Source organism: Poeciliopsis prolifica, unplaced genomic scaffold (genome assembly GCF_027474105.1).
Source record: "Poeciliopsis prolifica strain line A6 unplaced genomic scaffold, Auburn_PproV2 SCAFFOLD008, whole genome shotgun sequence".
Classification (NCBI taxonomy): Eukaryota; Metazoa; Chordata; class Actinopteri; order Cyprinodontiformes; family Poeciliidae; genus Poeciliopsis; species Poeciliopsis prolifica.
Genome location: NW_026562383.1, coordinates 9,902,735 through 9,918,782, shown reverse-complemented (window position 1 = coordinate 9,918,782; position 16,048 = coordinate 9,902,735). Strand labels below are relative to the sequence as shown.

Genomic DNA, 16,048 nt, shown 5'->3' with positions numbered 1-16,048 from the left:
AGACACAATTTCAGAGTTTGTGTGTGTGTGTGTGTGTGTGTGTGTGTGTGTGTGTGTGTGTGTGTGTGTGTGTGTGTGTGTGTGTGTGTGTGTGTGTGTGTGTGTGTGTGTGTGTGTGTGTGGGGTGGTGTTCGTGTTCGATGAGGCTGGATTGAAAAACTTGAATTAGTCCCACAGTTTCATCTCACACTTTAGCACAACCTCAGCAAACACTGCTTTTTTTTTCTTTACTTTTTCCTTTTCTTACCTTTTAATATGATAATTTTAATTTTATAACACAAATAAATTCAAAGTATTTTTAAAATGTAATGCTAAGCAAAACTGTTAAAGTTCTAAATAAGTTTAAGAAAGTTCTCATTCATTAATCTTTTCTGGAATGTTTTTTGTTTTTTCTGAACTTAATTAGGTTTATTTTATTATTATGTGGGTTTCAGATTGAAAGTACAATCACAACTAGCAAAATTTGAAGAGTTTTGGTTCAGCTGAACAAAATCACAAATAAAAATATGACTCTAATGCCTGTGGACTAGATATTCTTCCAGTTGCTACCTAACATGAATTCAGTGTTGTCCAGTTTTGCTTGCGCCTCCAACAATAGTATGAAGTCAGAATATTGATTTCATATATCCATACTATATATTTGAAAAGTCTTAATCTAGAATCATCTAAATGTACATTAAAATTCACAAACTCGGACTAATCAACACAAAATGCATCTGATCCATAGGAGTCCTGTTTGATAGCGCCACAATCAAGTTTTATATATGTGGAAAAATCTTCCTATCACAGCAAGAATATCTGCTGGGTTGTCTTTGACAGCAGAGCCATGAAGAAGCATTTCACTGTTTCTTTCATGAGTAAATCATCTGTTTGGCCTTCGGTTTAACAAACCCCAAAAATAAAAATAAAAACAATCTGTACACTGTGTTCCAAATTATTATGCAAATTGGACTTACATGTCTTAAAGATTAGATTTTTTGTTTCTATTTAATTTATATATAGTATTGTGTGTCATGATTCTTTGAATCACTATAATTAATTTCAGAGAGCTGGTTGACTAGTTGGTCTGGTGGCTCAATTAAAGGAAATCTACTTCAGAAGGATGTTCCACATTATTAAGCAGGCCACAGGTTTCAAGCAATATGGGAAAGAAAGGATCTCTGCTGATGAAAATCATCAGATAGTGTAGTGCTGTATGACAAGATATGACATTAGATATTTAATGAAAACTGAAACGTTAGCGTACTCTGAAGAGATTTGTGGCTGATTCAGAACAAAGATGGGTTTGTGCAGATAAAGGCATAATGAGGAAGGTTTCTGTTCGACAAATTCATGGGATTAAGAGAGAAGCTGTTAAAATGCCCTTACAAAGCAGCAAACAGTTATTTAAAGCTGCTGGTGCCTCAAACCTCCAGGTGGAGGATCCTCCAGAGGCTTGCAGTGCATGAACTGACTATTGGGCCCCTAACCAGAGCTCACAAGCAGAAATGGTCACACTGGGTCCAGCCGTACATGAAGATTAATTTTCAAACTTGTTCACTGATGACTGCTGTGCAACCCTGGATGGTCCAGATGGACACAGTAGTGGATCAGTGGTGGATGGCCACCACATCCCAATACGGCTGTGACGTCATTTTCTGGCCTGAAATCATGGGGAGAGAATCATTGGTCGGCCCCTTCAGAGTCCATGAAGGACTCAGCAAAGTAAATGGACTTTCTGACTGATCACTTTCTTTCATGGTTCAAAAAGAAGAGCTGTACCTTCAGGAGCAAAATCATCTTCATGAATGACAATGCACCATCTCATGCTGCAAGGAATACCACTGGATCACTGGCTGCTTTGGGCGTAAAAGTGGAGAAACTCATGGTGAGATCACCATCCTCCTCTGACCTCAACCCCACTGAGAAACTTTGGAGTTTCATCAACCAGAAGATCTGAGGATGGAACACAGTTCATATCAAGACAGCAGCTCTGAGAAGGTATTCTGACTTCCTGCAAAGAAATTCAAGCAGAAACTATCTACAAACTCATAAGTTCAATGGATGCAAGAATTATGCAGGTGATGTCAAAGAAAGGGTCCTATGTTAACATGTAACTGGGTCTGCAAAAAATGTTTTGGATTTAAATAGCTTTTGATTTTAGGACATGTGACCACTTCATGCTGCACATTCAAAGAATGACCGTTTGCAGTTCTTTATAATCTATAACATGTTTAGAAAATCCGTTGTGCATAATAATTTGGATCAGTGCATTTTGAGTTTTTTATTTTTGAAAAAAAAAACTTCTCATGGGAAGCTTTGTTCAGTAAAATTTGATTTATACTGTAACAGTTCATTACTTGAAAATTATACTGACCATCATTTGCACTGACCATTTAAGAAAATCTGAGAAAATATCACTTCCATAATAATTTGGAACACAGTGTAATTAGGACTTAAAACATTAAAAAAGTAAAACCAAAAAACAGAACCTTTGACGCCTTTTCTTTTTGTAATAAATCACAATGCACAGCAAAAACAAAGTATTCAGACCAGATCCTTCCTGCAAACAACCATTAGCATTTACAACAACTGTTTCATCATTTATTTGATTACTTTACTAATCCTTTCGGATTAATAAAGTATTTTTGAATTGAATCGACATGAACTGAATGTCCTGCTAAGATATTCTGTCCATTAGCAACAACTGGATCAGAGTCAAAAGCTCAGCTATCTAGCAAGCAAGTCCTTTTCTTGATCATTTAAATAGCTAAATCTAGACACAAGCATCTTAAATATGTTTTTACAACTCGATATTAAATGTTTTGGGGGTTTTTTCTTTGAAAAACGCCTCTAAGATGTGTTAAGAAGCTCAGCTTGTTGGCAATTTTGAAATTAGTATTAATAATGTCATTCCAGCTATTCTGGAAACAAACCCTAAATTATTGTTCCAACAAGCCTTATGACGGTTCTTCATTTTGTACTGGACCCTGCACTGAGCCAACTTCTCCAAATATATTCAAAACTAAATGTTTATGCAGGTTTTGTAACGAAAATGAAAGGTAACTGTTTAATTGCTATTGCACATTGCATGTACACACTAATATGCCTGTTTAAAGACAATTATTTTCATGGTTAATATTTAATTTCTTCTAAAATGTGTGTTTGTGTTATCCCCAAAATCAGCCTGACATTAAAATAAATATATAAAAATGATCCACTGCTATGTTTGTACTTTTAGTCCAGTGTGATTGAAAAGTGAACAGTGGGTTTGTCAGACGTGGGTGATGCCGACTGATTCAAATGCACACGCTTCCTCCTCCATAGATTAGACGATGAAGGTCTGAACAAATCAGGATTAGCTGCTGCTCCTCCACTAGTCAGGTTCTTATCATGTTCGTCATGACATTGCAAAGCCAGACAGCAGAACGGTGAGTGTGTCTGCTTTCCCTGCTGGCAGGGTGTGGTAGGGAAATGGTGGAGTCTCCTTGTGAGTGTGTGCGTTCTCGTGATATTCCAGACTTTTGGGGTCAGAGGTGACAGAGTGCAGACCGAGATACAGACACATTTGGTGGTGATGAGGACGGTGTGTCCTTCGTAACGCCACGAAAAAAAAAAAAGAGGTCCTTATTTATATTTTAGGGAATCTCTGTGATCCTGTCAATATTTTTACATTTCTGTCTCTTTACTTTGTAACTGAAATATCATGTTAATTTTGTCTCTCCTCTTCTTGTATTGCAGATTGAAGAGCCGCTGGAACATTTGACTCACAGATATGACCAACTAAGCATTGTTTTACATTTTAATATTTTTTCTTTCATTTTAAGCTTGCCATTTTACTTGGCAGTAACAGCTTAACTATTTGGTATATTAAAGTGTTTTCTCTTCAGTTCTGCTTTGAACAGTGTTTTAATGCTATCGAATTGATGTGTTGGTTAATACCTAATACATAAAAAATTAAGTTCAGCTGACTTTATGACAATGTGTAATTGTTTTAGATTGCATTATTTTTTGTACCGTCAGCTTCTACCGTTTAAGATGATATATTTGTTATGTTAAGAAGTAAAGGTACTCTCTCATTTCATTTAGCAATCTAATGAACAGAAATAAAATAATTAAAATATTTTTTTATGTCTGTTTAGGCTCTTGTTTAGGATGATGTGTTTCATTTGAATTGTTTTACAAATGTATTTGTGTTCCTAAATGGCCCTGGTTTGCGAATCTAAAATGTAATGTGTAGTAAATATTTATACATCATCTTTTGTCTCCAATTTTGGTATTTGCTTAGTATTTCTATTTTAGCTCTTATGACAAACATATAATAAAATTCATTCACTGCTCCTATTAATGTTTATTTTGTTCAAGTGGTTAATTTTAATCACTTTTAAAATCACTTTTCACTGATTTTAAAATTAATCAGTGCAAGAAAGAATAATTTATACAATATATTTAATTTAAAAAAAAAGAAGAAGAATAGCATTGTGTCATTATTTTAGAGGCCTGATGAAGTTGAATTAAGCTGCTGCTGAGATAATTAAAAGACAAATTTCTGGTTCAAACCCAAGTCAAAAATAATATGATCGGCTAGAAATAAAATCGTTCCCATTTAAAAAAAAAAAAAAAGAAAAGAACATCTAAAATAAGTTTCTCTTTTGTTTTTTTGCTGGGGGTTTTTTCTGGCTGTCAAATTTGGGGAATGTTTCAGGCCTGCAAAACTGCACTGGCCTTTACGGTATGTGTGCTTTTTCTTATTATTATTATTATTATTGAAGTTGCTTGTGATTCGAACAAGAGAGAAAAATAACAATTGCTTTTACTGCTGTACGTGTCAAAAAAAAAAATCTAACAATACATATTTTTAAAGGCATTATTGTACTTGGACCAGCAACAAAATAATTACTATGTGAGCTGAAAGATTTGAACCGTGCAAATAATACATTTATTTGTAGGCATTAATAAATTACCTTTGGTGTAGATAGGTCAACTTAATGCACTAAATTGTTTTTAAATATGTTCAGAGTGAGAATAAAAAAAAAAGAACAGTTTTAACATTTAACTTGAAGGATACCAAATGGAAATGAAAGCCATGTGTCCAGTGACGTTTTTATTGTGGGTGCAACCATCATCTGAATGAATGCAAATTGGCTTTGCCTCCATCCGGCATCATGCCAAGTATCTATAGCAACCACATCCTCCAACAGCCCCCATCCTTCTCTCGCTCCTTCAGTCTCTAATTAGCCTTCTGTCTGCCCTTTAGATGCTTTCTTATTGTTCTTTTTATTTCCCACATCAAGAAAAATGCACACAAGGAGTCTCGCTGTCCGTAAAGAGAGCAATGCAAATATAACTGCTGATTTAAAAAGAATACAAGCGTTCACGCTCCCATCAAATTTCAAAATGACTCTTTACGCAGAGAAAAAAAGAATGTAAATAAAAACCAAACCTCAGACATCGTAATAACAGATTTAAAATAATTAAATCAAATTAATCATCCATTTTCGTTTGCTTCACAGCGTCTGGATGCTTTTACGGCGAAGTTCAAAGCGTGAATGTGGCCTCGGTCAGATAAAGCTGAGTCTCTGCCTTCCGCTCCAAGAACTAGGCTCTTCCGCCCCCTACAGGCTTTTATGAGGCGCTGCAGCCCCGAGAAGGCCACGAATTAACGAGGGCGAAGCGCCCTCCAGTGGACAAGATATGTCCCTACATCTTGTCTGTCTGCAGACAAGATGTAGCAATACTAAAAATAAGGCTTTATTTACATAGCACACTTTTAGCTTTAATTCCATATTGCATTGCAAAAAAAAGTCTATTGACTAAATTAAAATAAACTAAGCTAGAAATAAACAAAAAGGTGAATTTCAAAACCAAGTAGCACAGATAGCAAATAAAGGTTCAAGGGCCATCGTGTTACATAGTGTAGTCCCTTCATGTCTGTCTAAAAAACATATATATATATATATATATATATATAAAATTTATCTTTTGTAATATTTTATTTTTCTGAGCCACTGAATTTTAGGTGGTGATATTTCTAAGTCATAACCTTGAAAATTACATGGAGAAAAATACTTGAAATATTTCACTGGGTGAGTTTTATATTATAAAGTGAGTGATAAAAAAATATTGAACCTTTTCACAATATTCTAAATTTCTTTAGATGTATCTGTGAAAAATCCTTTTGCCAATAGGACAGTTTATGCATTTCTCCTATAACATTTCATGAAATTGGACCCACATAATTTATACTTCAGACCAGACGAACCTCAATTACTGAAAAGCTCAATTTCAATCTCAACTAACCCAAAATCCTTATTCCACACAAAGTTGCGGTACAGTTAATCAAATTGCATGTTGACTAAAGGGCACTCTCTCCAACATGCCTTCAAAACATATGGTTGGCATGCAGATCAATCTGAAAGTTGCTACAAAGATTTGATGACTCCACTTTTTGGAAGTTTCCATTTCCTTTATTCTCCTGCTCCTTGATGGCAAAGCAAATAGTTTGAACAAATCCAATTTTAAATCGTACCTCTGACTTTGAGTCACATGAATCTTAAATACAAAAAGCAACTCACCTCTGCATCAACTGAATAACAGGTTCTCTTGAACAGCTAATTATTATTCCAGAATGTGTGGCATTCAGTTTTTCTCTTCAGGATTGGATCTTTTTTTTTGTCAGGAATGGCTCTAATTATGAGTGCTGCATTATACATGAATATATGAAACACACACAGGGAACAGATTAATATAAATCACTGCACCTTGAACATCCAGTTTTATTTGCAGAATCTGATATTTGAACATCCTCCCACAGATACACCGTCATCACGATAGATTAGACAGATGATGAGGCCATTTAGTAGCTATGTTACATTCAATTGGCACAAATCAAGGAGTTTAAAAAAACAGCTACAAACAAAGTAAACTCCACAATATCATCTGCCACAGAATACAACTGAAGCCTTTTTATTGAAATTAAAGTTACTTTTCTTTCTATTAAAGCTGTTGTCATCCAATTTTATCCGATTAACAAGCAAAACTTCCAACTTTTTTGGCATTTTTCTGATTGTCTTTCTGTTATATTACATTTTAGCAGACATTAAATGCAATTTTTTTATATGTCATTTTAAAATGAAGCTGTCCTTTAATATCAGCCCATAAAGTGTTGGAATGAACTGGGAATCTTATATCAGAACAATAAAACCTCAGACAAAAAATACTCTGCAAGGCAGTTAGTCTTACAAAATTCACATAGTAAATCTGGACCTGTACAGTAGTTAATACATTCAGTCACTGATATTAAAAGGTCTTTCAAACAGATGCTGTTTCTTAAACACTCAACACTTCAAAACCACGTGAAAATCACGACATAGGTTAGCAGAATCAGCTCAGTCATAGTAAAAACGAAGCTATTGCTGCGAGGCACTTGAGTGATAGAAATGAACCTTCATTCAGGCTGTAGTCACCGTGTTGTCTAAGCCCCATTCACTGGCTTAGACATCGCCATGGTTACAGACACAAAGCTGATCAAAGTTTGCCGCTGCAGAGTTGGATCGGAAATTGACATGAATGCAACTGGCAGTTTCTGGTTCCCAGTAGCTCGCAGGAGATGAGCTCAAAAGCTTCCCACTTAGAATTTTACTGAAACCTTGTGCTTTGTTCAGATGGGACCTAGAGTTTTGGCAAAAATAAAAACAACAGAGATTGTTGGGAAATAAAGGATGACTATGCAGGAAAGGAGCTCATAGCTGTTCGGTATGGTGGTGGATCTGTAATGCTGTGGGCGAGTTGCAGCCCTGGGAATCCCATTGGAGTGTATCAGAGTATATTTACCCTAAGAGGATTTAACTGGGATTCCCCCCCGCATGAATAAATGTGCTCAGTTGTTTCACTTTCACATACAATAAAAGAAAAAACTAGTCCAAACACTTTTTTACACATATTTATGAGAGCTGCAAATAATTTTGGAGGACATAAGAACAAAATGCATCAAGCAAACATTAAATCATGTTGTTCAGGTCCATAAGGGTACAAAATATAAATCATATCCTGCATATCTGCTCTCCAGTCTATCTGGACCTGCACTCTGCTCCACTTGGCTGTGCATGAGCAGCTCAACCATCCTGCCTTGGTATGTCAGTCCTAAGTATAGAAACCACTGGCACTCTTCAGTGACAGTCAGCTTAGATCAATAATGTCCCAGTGTTAAGCTGCTGAACTGAAAGCTAAATGAGCAATTTGGCTGTAGAAAGAGTTGTTTGCTTGACACCAACTCACAAGGTGTTATAATTAGATAAAGACAACACTGAGAACACAACAAAAAGTACAACAAAACAGCTCAAAATCACATATCAGGTAGGTCTTTGCATATTTCCAGTCAGCTCTACACCTTTAATCCTCCCCAAAAAGGAGATTTCAAAGTTGTTTCAATGACCTTTCACAGCCACAGCAATCATCTTTTCTCTTCTAAAATTATGCATAGAAACACACCAAGAAGCTATCTGTACTGACAGCAAACGGAAGACATCACCTGTATACGGATAAGGAGGGTCATTAAAATGCCTCGGTCTTGGACATCTTCAATCCTCAACATTAGTTACAGACAAATTAGCATGTTGCTCTAGCGCCAGCAGCAACAGGACTATAAACCTAACAACGGTGACACTCACTCTGTAGGGGGGGTTTTACTGGATTATATCAGGAAGTGTTTGATTAAAAGATCAGAATGATTCATTCCTCAACAACCACATGCCAGGGGGCACAAAATCTGCACTTTTTTTATTTTATTTTTTAAAAGCTAACATGTTTACACTGAAATCAACATAGATAACATGGACACTTAATACTCAACTGTCTTGGCACTGTGATAAAACAGCTTGTGTGCTATTTAATTACTTGTGGGTGAAGTTGAATTCAACTTTTGATCAAATTGCTGTGGCTAATGCCATGAAATGCAGTGGTGGGGAAAAACTCAACTCTTTTTTTAAACATGCAAACATATAATCTGCAACAAACTCAGATTATTACCTTTGGTTTAACAGCTTAAACTCAATGTGAGACCTCCATGTCCGCACCTCTGAACTTTCACAGAAATCCTCTCCACAGGGCTGGAGCATTACAATTTATAAGCACGCAATAAAGTGATCATATTGCACTTGACAACAGGTTGTAGTTGCTACGTTCACCTCACGTTTCAACCTCGGGAACCTGTTAGTCTTTGTGCGTTTGTTTCTTTCCACTGATAAACATTCTCTCGGTTTCCTGTTCTGTTTCACGTCCAGCAGCTCATGGGATCAGGTCACTCCGCTCTCAGCGGCGTCCTTTCTGGGTCTGTGGTGCTCCTGGGTTTATCCCTTATGATACAGCTTCCTCAAGAGGATCTGTGTAAGGTCGAAGGTGGTGAAGCTGATCCCCACTGCTACAGGTCCTTTGACCCAGTTCATGCTGAGACCTTTGTACAGGCCTCGGATAACCCCCTCCTCGGACACGATTTCTTTCATGGTACCCAGGATGGTGCCGTACGTGTGACCTGTGACCCCTGCGGTCTGCATACGCCGCCTCACCACATCCAGAGGGTAGGAAGCCGACTGGCCGATCAGGCCGGCGCAGGCTCCAAAAGTCAGACGCTCGTAGGAGTATGGCTGCAAGCGTCCGCTGTGCTCTGCATGAGACAGGAAGTTAAAAGGCGGGAGCACACTGCAAAAGTATTTACACCCCGTGAACTTTTCCACATCTCTAGTTGCACTATTATCAATGTATTTTATTGGGATTTTATTTGATAGACCGACACAAAATTGTGCAATTATAGCAAAAGATTTCAGTCGAAAAATGTTTTATAATAAAAAAATTATTTAATAGAGTTATTGTGTGCTGCTTAGTGAATACATCACAATTCTTAATGTAACCTGTTTGTAATTTTATGATGATTATTTTAGAAGCAGTATTTGTGAGGCTTTGAAAAATATTTTTTATCAACAATTTTACTGCAATCCCAATAAGGACCACAAGATATCATGACAAAATCTTAAGTAAATATCAACCACTCCTTCTTCCTTCCAGTTCACTATTACTTATCACCTTGTGTTGATTTATCTATCACATACATTTCCCAAAGAAATACATTGAACTTTGTTGTTACAATATAACATGTTAAAAAAGTTCCAAAGGAAAGAAATTAGCTTTAAATAATTTGTTTTATGCAAGAAATTAAATGAAAGCATTTAATACCTGCATGCAACTTTTTAAGCGTTTCATAAGTAAAGAAGCTGAGACCAGCATAGGGTACGACACCAAGGATAGTTGGAGTGAAACCTCGATATAACGTCTTCAAGCCCTCTTCTCGAGAGATTCGCACAAAAACATGTAAAATGTTGCTGTACCTAAACAGAGGAGGAAAAAAAAACTTAAAACATGTTTTTTATTTGTTGCTGGCAGAGTAAAATTGATCAAAAACAAGGATCAAAGCAGCATGTGTTGCTGAGTTCAGGTCTCTGCCACATGGCTGCTGGCTGAAGGGCAGCGGAGTCTTGGCTAAGCAGGTGACATCACTAAGACAAACAGCAAGCAGCAACATCTCACTCAGTGTCCTTCAAATATGGCTGATCTGAAATACCTACTCAGCTTTACATCGAGTGTAGCATATGCCTAATGAATCATTCATTTAATTTAATTAGGTGTGTTTAACCAGGGAATCCTCCCTTGAGGTCTGACATTGTACACTGACAATTAAATTGCTGAAACATTATTCAGTTCCACAAATTGTGTAATTGTACAGCATTCCTTGCTCTTACTTGTCCAGTTCATTTATTCTGCTTGTACCATAGAACTCAGATTGCCTCAGAGTGAAGTGTGAACTGACTTCTAATTACTATAATTAATTATTTCTGAAGATGAATGACTATGTCCAGGTTTCTGCCATGTTGCTGCATATTTAATCCTATTTGTGCTAAAGTGGCTGTACATACTGGTCCAGCAGCTACTAAAAAAAAAATCTTGTGAAGCTTACTGAAGAACATTTAAGAAGAATATACATAAACTATGAAAAATGGCCTTACATTTCCTTGGGAGTGACAGCCATTCTGGCCCTCACCATGTCCAGAGGATAGGTCAGCATGGTTGCTGTGATCCCAGCCATAGATCCAGCCACCAACCTGGGGATCGGAGGGAGGGCCCTGGAACAACGAGACGATGGCACCAATTCGTCATGAACAACAAACTTCACCAACAAGCTGATCAAAATAAAATACACCTACTTCCCCTGGAAGCCACAATATCCCCCCAGCAGCCTTTTGTACTGTTCATGTGCACAGAACTGGATAGCAGCGTACGGGATGACTCGCACCATCGTCGCAGAGTTCCCCCTCCACAAACTGAGGAAACCATCTTTCAGGTAGGTGCGGTAGATCAGCTTATAAGCTTCCTGTAGCATAGTGTTTACAAAATAAATCATTAGTAATAGTTAATATTAGATATTTATTTTACCTTTGTAGCTTTCTATGCCAAAGGTTTAAATCAGATTTTTATATCCAGACCAAAATGTGATAAATTAAATTTTTTGGTTCGAGTAATTTCAAATATTTAATGAACATACCTTGGCAGAGAATCTTGCTGAGGACACTGGAAGAAAACCACAAAGATGAAGAAAATATGACTAATCTCCATACATCATTCCTCATTCATCCAATTTTTTTGAAGGAAAATAAATAAGGTCTTATACCAAGTTAAACTTATTTCCAGCTCAGTAGCGCATGTCCCTTACCTTGGAAGATAATTTTAGTTCTGTCCAACGGGGCCACGGCGGTCTTGGCCACAGCTCCGGCTAAAGCCCCAGAGAAAAGCGAATTGAGGACTGATCGACTGCGCTTGATGTCCTGCATAGCCATGGAGAAATCCTGTTATTCTAAACAATGTCCGTACAGGAACACAGGCGTGTTTGAAATACTGTTTACCATCAAACCAGAGATGGTGGATAAACGCAAATCATCCCATAAACGTTGAATGTTAAATTAGTCAAACTTAGCATGAAAAAGAGTGAAAATCAGATAGTTGATTTGAGATTTAGTGAGATGGATTGCAGGCAGTAGTGTATTAATCCTACAATAATTATTTATTGTAGGATTGATATCCTACAATAAATTATCAAATAAAATATTAGCCTTGTAATACTTGTTCCCTTTTACTTCAAACATTTTATCTTCCAGCGAAGATCAAATGTTTACAGGCAAGAATATGCAGTATTGGCTGGTGATTTGACGTCACTGCATCTCTAATTACAAATTTCTTTATAATGACTTGCTTTAATTATAAATGCATACTAAACTGTTTTATCCTTTTTTATCAGTTTAGGTTTCTTATTATTGGAAAATATAAACGTGATGTAGAACAATGCAAAAGCTTGCGTACTAAAAATAACAGATCATTAACTTCATCAATCGCTTTAAGTCTAATGGACAACTCAAATAGCATGAATTATGTTTTTTTTCCTTTTCAAGATAAGTGAATGCATAGATCTTCATAAAAAGGGGACGTCACCTCATGGCTTGCTTCCGACTGGCTGGAGGAAGTGGTTGGCGGCACCTCTCCTTTCATCAGCGGGGTCAGCCGTTTCTGGACTCCACTTCCCATCCCCACAGATTCACCAAGAACTCATGCATTCAACTCACAAGGAGGGAGGGGGTGCAAGTCCCACAGAAAGGTGAGAGCTGCAAGAGGTCAGCAGAAAGAAAAGACAGTTCAGTTTCAGGTTGGACTAAATATAAAACAAGCATAGGGTCATGACTAAATGGATTCTCTTGCTATCATGGAAAAGCATCAGGATCAAGTCACAAAGCATGACTTTGCTCCCATGCAAACACTGTTTACAAACCTGAGTTTGCCTTAAGAACAGCTACATTATGTGAACACAGATCTATTCTGCTTAGGACACTATAAGCAAGAAGAATCAGAGAAGTCAAAATGTTGTGTCAGATGACAGCCAAAAAAAACCCTCCACATGTTAAGCTGTAGTAAAGAAAACAGGCCCTTGAAGGACACAGCTGAGGACTTCCAGCTGTAAGTAGGTGAAAGGTGTCCGTTTGTTGTGTTTTTCAGCCCACTCCAGTGAAAAGACCCCAGATCTCAGCTTTACAACATGTCCTCTACTATCAGGACAATCGAATCTGAAAACACTTGACTGAGATCAAGTTTCAGTGACGAACCTTTGGGATGCCATTACTTTTGGAAACAAGGGGACTTGCCTCCTTTCCCATGAGCTAATCATTTCACCACACAAGTTGGCCATTCATGCAACCTTTAACCCTTTTAGTGACTGTTGAACATTGGGTCAGCTTCACAACTTTCAATCACATGCGTAAGCCTGAGAGTGTTTGTTTGTACAGTTTAAAATAAGGTGTACAAAAAGACATTAGTCAGACATTAAAATCAATTAAATTGCCAGAATATCAACAAGGGGTATTTTTGATTTTTTTTTTATCCAAATATTTTGAGAAATTTTTATAGTATTTGTTAGAATTGTCCTTCAAGACTGTATGACTTGGGTGTAATGTTTTGAGTAATCTTTTTATAGTTTAGGTGATTTATTGCAAATAGTTTTTTGTGATGTCATTTAAGGAAGCAGTGTGTTTAAGGTGTGCCTCAAAAAACAAAAAAAACAGCTTAAGCTACACATCATACTTGTGTAGCTTAAGATACACAAGTATGATGTGTAGCTTAAGGAATGCCCTCAACTGGGCATTCCAAAGTTTTTAAAGGCGTAGTAATCTTACTTTTGTTAAGTGCTAAATTTGAGGAAAGTAAAACAATCTCAGGTCTCATTAATTACGTTTAGAAATTATTCACGTAATCCTAACTCAACCTAAATAGAAAAAGCTCAGAGAATTTATTAAACCAAGAGGGAACAATTTTTTTTGTTTGAAATCTGTCTTTCAGTGTAAATCTGTGCTGACATGTACGTTTATTTTCAAAGATTCCTGCATTTCATAAAAATTGTATTCGATTTTGCATGCATTAATAAAATTATTTGAACAGATTCTAAATTTTCCAGTAAGACCTTTTGACAACTAATTCATTAATTTACACAATAAATTGTGATGGCGATTTTTAAAAAAAGCATGGTAGAACAGATAAAAATCTCTCACTAGCTCAGTACTCTTTGTCCCAGCTAGCATTTAGCTGTGTCTCATTACCAAAGCCCTGAAGAACAATAGCTTCCTTTGTTTTGTGTCAAAAGGGAACAAAAGCAGCATAGTGAGGGTTAGCCAGAAAGACATTGAGATAAAAACCTCTGTGTTGCTGTGAGACCTGAGAGGAACCACAAACTGAAGTCACTTTCAACAAGGACAGGGTTCATCTGCAAAAAGCAGTGCTTCAGATCAGCTCAATATACAAATGATAAGTGATTCAGAACAATTAAATCAAACCCAAACTTCAAAAAATGTTATTTTGGTAGATTGCTGACTTCTCTGTTTAAATTCCCTGGACGCTGAAAACTTTTAAATATTAAAACGGACCATTTTGCAGAAATGAAGCAGAACGACAAAGAGGACAGAAGCAGTAATGAAACATGAGCAAAAACAGCGAGTCTCCTGGAAATTTGTGTAGTTGGAGGTACCAACGCTGGCCTCAGCAGGCCAGCTTTAAGAGAACAGACTCTCAGATGAACACATCAGAGAATCAGGAGAGGCCTTTGTTTCACCTTCTCTCCAATTCTTCCTTCTTCCTTATGCTTGTGAATTTTCTCCTCTCTTGACTCATACTCCTGCCTAAATAATGAAGTCTTCCTCATATTTTAGCCAACTTTCTGGTTGAACTGGGCCACCTCATGTCTGCTGATAAGACAATCACTAAGATTTAAGAAAAACATGGATTAAGAATGCAAAAACAGACTCATTAGTTAAGACAAGCAGAGAAAATATTTCCACAACACCATTACGGTACGGTTTAAAAGTACTTTAATGAAATGTCAGAGTCAAACAAAAACTAAGTTAACCCTACCTCACCCTCACTTGTTGCTGCAAACTGCTGCTCAGCTGGCTGAAAGGAGGCACCTACATTTTTCCCACATAAATTGTATTACTTAGGAGAAATAATTGAAGCTTATCTGATGAAACAAACAAACTTTGTCCACCGAAACATTTTTTTTTTTTACTTTAAATATATTAAAATGTTGTGGTATTTGCTCAGGACAGTCTTATAAGCACAACTCATCCCTCAAACCGGTATTCCCCAACCCTGGTCCTCAAGGCACGCTGTCCTGCATGGTTTTTAGGCGTTTCCCTGTTCGAGCACACCTGATTTCATTTGATGGCTTTGATGGAGCTGCAGTCATCTCAATCTGGCGTGTTAAAGAGGAGCAACATATAAAACATTGGGCTCTTTTTATACTTATTACTCAATACTCTGTATTGTGACTGTTCATATTACTCAGCCAGGCAGTGACGACATTTATAAAGTTAATTGCTGAAATAATGTACGTGTCTAGCTCTGCTTGCTGCCCCAGCCTTATTGAAACTTGTCCACAAACAAACTCAGTGAATATTTGCATCCAGCTGGATGAAGCAATCTAGAAAATAAATAAATAAACACCCGGTATCTTACCTCGAAGCTCACACCAGCTCGAATGGTTCTTAAGGTTTGATATCCCACTCTTGATATTTAATTTCTTCAGCGGATGTTTAACCAACTGGTACCAGGTTAAGTAACGTAAGCTAGCTGTTAGCTCCTCCCGCTACACTACCGTCCACACTACTCTGCTCTACAGCGCAGCGCAGTCATAAACCATGGAGGAATGCTAACAGAAGTTATACCCGGACTTCAAAGGCACTATTTTTCTGTACAGCTTAAAGCGCCAGCCGCCCGGCAGTGACTTCATGTGACAGACATCATCCACGCTCTTGTATCTCCACCGTTACCACTCCTGTCAGCCACCCGAGGCAGGGTTGACAAGGACGAGCAGCGTGGCATTGTGGGAAATGGAGTGAAAACGAGACGACGCGAGCTTGGATAGGTGGAACAGAGGGGCGTGAACGACAGCCTTAAAAATAAGATGCTTTCCCTGTGTGTTTCATTTTTT

At 37.3% G+C, this 16,048-nt stretch overlaps 1 protein-coding gene across 3 annotated transcripts; it reads right to left on the bottom strand.

The window, feature by feature from the left end:
* Window positions 1-6,735: 6,735 nt before the first annotated feature.
* On the bottom strand, window positions 6,736-15,914 carry slc25a42 (solute carrier family 25 member 42). 3 transcript variants are annotated; one of them, XM_055033495.1, is made up of 9 exons: window positions 15,574-15,914; window positions 14,672-14,819; window positions 12,511-12,680; window positions 11,738-11,849; window positions 11,570-11,595; window positions 11,232-11,398; window positions 11,034-11,150; window positions 10,207-10,358; window positions 6,736-9,640 (listed from the first exon to the last, which is right to left on the bottom strand). In XM_055033495.1, exons 3-9 carry the CDS (start codon window positions 12,601-12,603, stop codon window positions 9,327-9,329), a joined length of 981 nt encoding a protein of 326 aa, XP_054889470.1. In that variant the 5' UTR covers window positions 12,604-12,680; window positions 14,672-14,819; window positions 15,574-15,914; the 3' UTR covers window positions 6,736-9,326. The 3 variants fall into 3 exon arrangements, with proteins under 3 accessions (XP_054889470.1, XP_054889471.1, XP_054889469.1); XM_055033496.1 differs by lacking the exon at window positions 15,574-15,914 and adding an exon at window positions 14,971-15,073; XM_055033494.1 differs by lacking the exon at window positions 14,672-14,819.
* Window positions 15,915-16,048: the final 134 nt, after the last annotated feature.

Bases quoted from the DNA above. Each gene is read 5' to 3' on its own strand.
- slc25a42 (XM_055033495.1), bottom strand. From the start codon at position 12,603: ATGGGAAGTGGAGTCCAGAAACGGCTGACCCCGCTGATGAAAGGAGAG. The intron at 11,151-11,231 runs GTAGGTGTATTT...TCGTTGTTCCAG, and splicing joins TATTGTGGCTTCCAGGGGAA to GGCCCTCCCTCCGATCCCCA. The intron at 9,641-10,206 runs GTATTAAATGCT...TGTCTCATGCAG, and splicing joins GCTTAAAAAGTTGCATGCAG to AGCACAGCGGACGCTTGCAG.